This window comes from Epinephelus moara, chromosome 14, assembly GCF_006386435.1.
Source record: "Epinephelus moara isolate mb chromosome 14, YSFRI_EMoa_1.0, whole genome shotgun sequence".
Classification (NCBI taxonomy): Eukaryota; Metazoa; Chordata; class Actinopteri; order Perciformes; family Serranidae; genus Epinephelus; species Epinephelus moara.
The window spans coordinates 1-3,181 of record NC_065519.1 but is presented as its reverse complement, the minus strand read 5'-3'; the positions used below and the strand labels follow the sequence as shown (position 1 = coordinate 3,181).

At 45.5% G+C, this 3,181-nt stretch overlaps 1 protein-coding gene across 1 annotated transcript in view; it reads right to left on the bottom strand.

The window, feature by feature from the left end:
• The window catches only part of LOC126400899 (la-related protein 1-like), a 23,985-nt gene extending 21,768 nt beyond the window's left edge, over positions 1–2,217 (bottom strand). Inside the window, exon 1 of the mRNA XM_050061891.1 lies at positions 1,858–2,217. Coding sequence (XP_049917848.1) covers positions 1,858–2,127 — 270 coding nt within the window. The 5' untranslated portion in view covers positions 2,128–2,217. The remainder of the gene's footprint in view (positions 1–1,857) is intronic.
• Between the last annotated feature and the right edge of the window lie 964 nt (positions 2,218–3,181).

Genomic DNA, 3,181 nt, shown 5'->3' with positions numbered 1-3,181 from the left:
GTTCCTCCACCCTGACACTCAGCACAGGGGCCCCACTGTTCCTCCACCCTGACACTCAGCACAGGGGCCCCACTGTTCCTCCACCCTGACACTCAGCACAGGGGCCCCACTGTTCCTCCACCCTGACACTCAGCACAGGGGCCCCACTGTTCCTCCACCCTGACACTCAGCACAGGGGCCCCACTGTTCCTCCACCCTGACACTCAGCACAGGGGCCCCACTGTTCCTCCACCCTGACACTCAGCACAGGGGCCCCACTGTTCCTCCACCCTGACACTCAGCACAGGGGCCCCACTGTTCCTCCACCCTGACACTCAGCACAGGGGCCCCACTGTTCCTCCACCCTGACACTCAGCACAGGGGCCCCACTGTTCCTCCACCCTGACACTCTGACGAAGCACATCCATCACTTCCTGTCCTGGACGACTCCATCACCTCCTGCTGTAGAAAACACACACAGACTGGCTCCATCCTGCCCCTCAGCTGTTTGACCTGCTGCCTCCACCCAACACCACAAGGTGCAGCACAGAGCCGTCACCATACTGAGCTCTGAACACAGGACAGGTCTGTTCTTCTCTGCAGTGATGTTCATGAGCACGTTTATTAAAAAACATTTTACCTGCAAATGTTGGCGATGAGTGAAAGAGTCTGTGCAGACTGTGAGAGGAATGGAGCGATTATTTATTTATTTATTTATTTATATGACTATTTCTGACTTGTGTTCATGTGTGAGCCTGCTCCATCTGTGAACATCACAATAAAGACATGGGAATGATTCAGTGATGAAGTCCAACTGTGTGACGGAGTGTAACCTACAGACAGACGAGGCAGCAGGTAATACAAGCAGGTCACTGGGTTCTGGAGCAGGTGTGTGTGTGTGTGTGTGTGTGTGTGTGTGTGTATCACCGCAGTGGGTGATAAATAGTGGTTTATTTTTGTCGTCCTCGGCAGAGTCAGACTGAACCGCTCTGTCACATTGAGCTGAAGCTCTGAGGAGACGTCTCAAACACCAGCACAGTGAACACACACACACACAAACACACACACACACACTTTCTGTGTGTTTTCACTGACTGTGTCCCTGAACACACCACTGAAGGTATCTCAGCTGCTGTCAGCCCTAGAGTGGTCTCCTTTGGTCTGAATCAGATAACAAATCAAAAACTTGCACGTGTGTGAGTGTGTGTGTGTGTGTGTGTGTGTGTGTGTGTATGTGTGTGTGTGTGTGTGTGTGTGTGTAGAAAAAAAACACCTGAACATCAGAGTGTGTTTCTGTGTCTGTCCTTAATGCCAGGTTCACACTACAGGATATCAGCCTGATTACAGCCTGACGCAGCGTCGTACTGTCATGACATGTCAGCTGTATTAAAATCATAGCTGCAAATTAAAGCACCAACAGATGTAAAAACACACAGAGACAATACATCTGTGATCAGCTCCCTAATTTAATTTAATTTTAACAATTTTTTTAAATCTTTTCCAATTTCTCATTTTTTTAATTTAAAAATCAGCCTCAACAATCAGCCTCAAACATTATGAGCTCTGATAGTTTGACATTATAACGATGATGTGTTAAAATCATTGATATCTTCTTTCATTGTTTTCATGATTCTAATGTTTTTATTTTACTGTTGTTGGTTTTAATTAATCTGACCTGTGAGGACACGGTGACCTCGTTAGGAGAAGCACCACATAAATAAAATGCATTATTAATATTATTATATGAAGGTTCAGTTTCTGTCATTCATGTAATTTCAGATTTTACGTCCTCCATGTTGGTAGAGATCTGCAGGTTAATATCTGCGACCTGAACTCTGCTCTCTTTCTACAGCGTCTCTTTGTTCGATGTTCTCTTACCTTGCTGCACTCCACCTGCTCCTCCCCCTTCCACAGGTCCTGCTCGTAGTAAAACAGCCCGTCGTTGATGGCTTTGGCGAGGTCGGCGGTGAGCTTGGCTCTGGACTCGTGGTTTCCCGTGCGGTCGCCGCCAGGGTGCTTTCGGAGATAAGGAGGGGTCTGGGTGACGATGAGGATCTTGTTGACGTCCTGGTCGTCCAGCTCGTAGTCCGAGTCGTCCTCGTCGGACCAGTCGGTGAACTTGTTCTTCCTGGGTGCCATCTGCTCCATTTCTTCATCAAACAGGAAGTCCAGCTCCTCCTGGTCAGGCTCGGTGGCCTGCGGAGGAGGCTGGCGGCTGCGTGGAGGCGCCTCACCGCGCTCCTGGAACGACACGGTGAGTGAGACAGAGGTTAACGAAGGAAGAGAGGAGAGGAGAAGCAGATAGATGCAAGTGGACAGCATCTGTGTTCAAGGTTAAAGGGTTAATAAAGTTTGCTTTGAGGAAACTTTATCAACCAGCAGATTTAACATGACAGCGACTCCTGTTTCATCTTGTACTGTTCACAATCTGTTTACATGGTACATGTTTTCTGAGGCTGCTGCACCTGTTGATTATATCTGACACGAACATTCTTCTTATCTGTAAAGTTAAAGTAAAACATGACGTCACAGATTTATCTTGTAGTTTGAGACGATAACTCACAGGTCCATAAACCAGGACCAGAACAGGCTCTGATGATTCATGCTCCTCTGTATCAAACATCCTCTCAGACATGGTGCAGCTGTTTTATACAATATAAATGTTCATGTGTCGTTGTACAAAACGAGACGTAGAAAATCATTTCATTTACAACAGTATTGATCACACTGCTGTCAGCACAACACTTACAGTTACAGTTTAACTGTATAGTTATATGGTGAAATGAGTTTTAGTCATTTGAATGTATTCCAGTGTTTCTGTGTCATCTGGCTGGTTTTATATCAGCCTGTTCAGGTTTATACATATAATCAGAAATGCATAAATCAGACTGGTACAATAAAAAATAAATATACATATATACACACATATGTGTGTATATATGTATATTTATTCCACAGCATTATTTATTCCAAAGGACTCGTCTCTGTACTTGTTTTATTAGATCTTAGTGCGGCGTTTGACACTATTGACCATCAAATTCTACTGCAGAGACTGGATCACTTAAAAGGCCTAAAAGGTTCTGCACTAAGCTGGTTTAAATCTTATTTATCTGATCGTTTTCAGTTTGTTCACGTTCATAATGAGTCATCCTTACGTACTAAAGTTTCTTTTGGAGTTCCGCAAGGTTCTGTGCTGGGACCA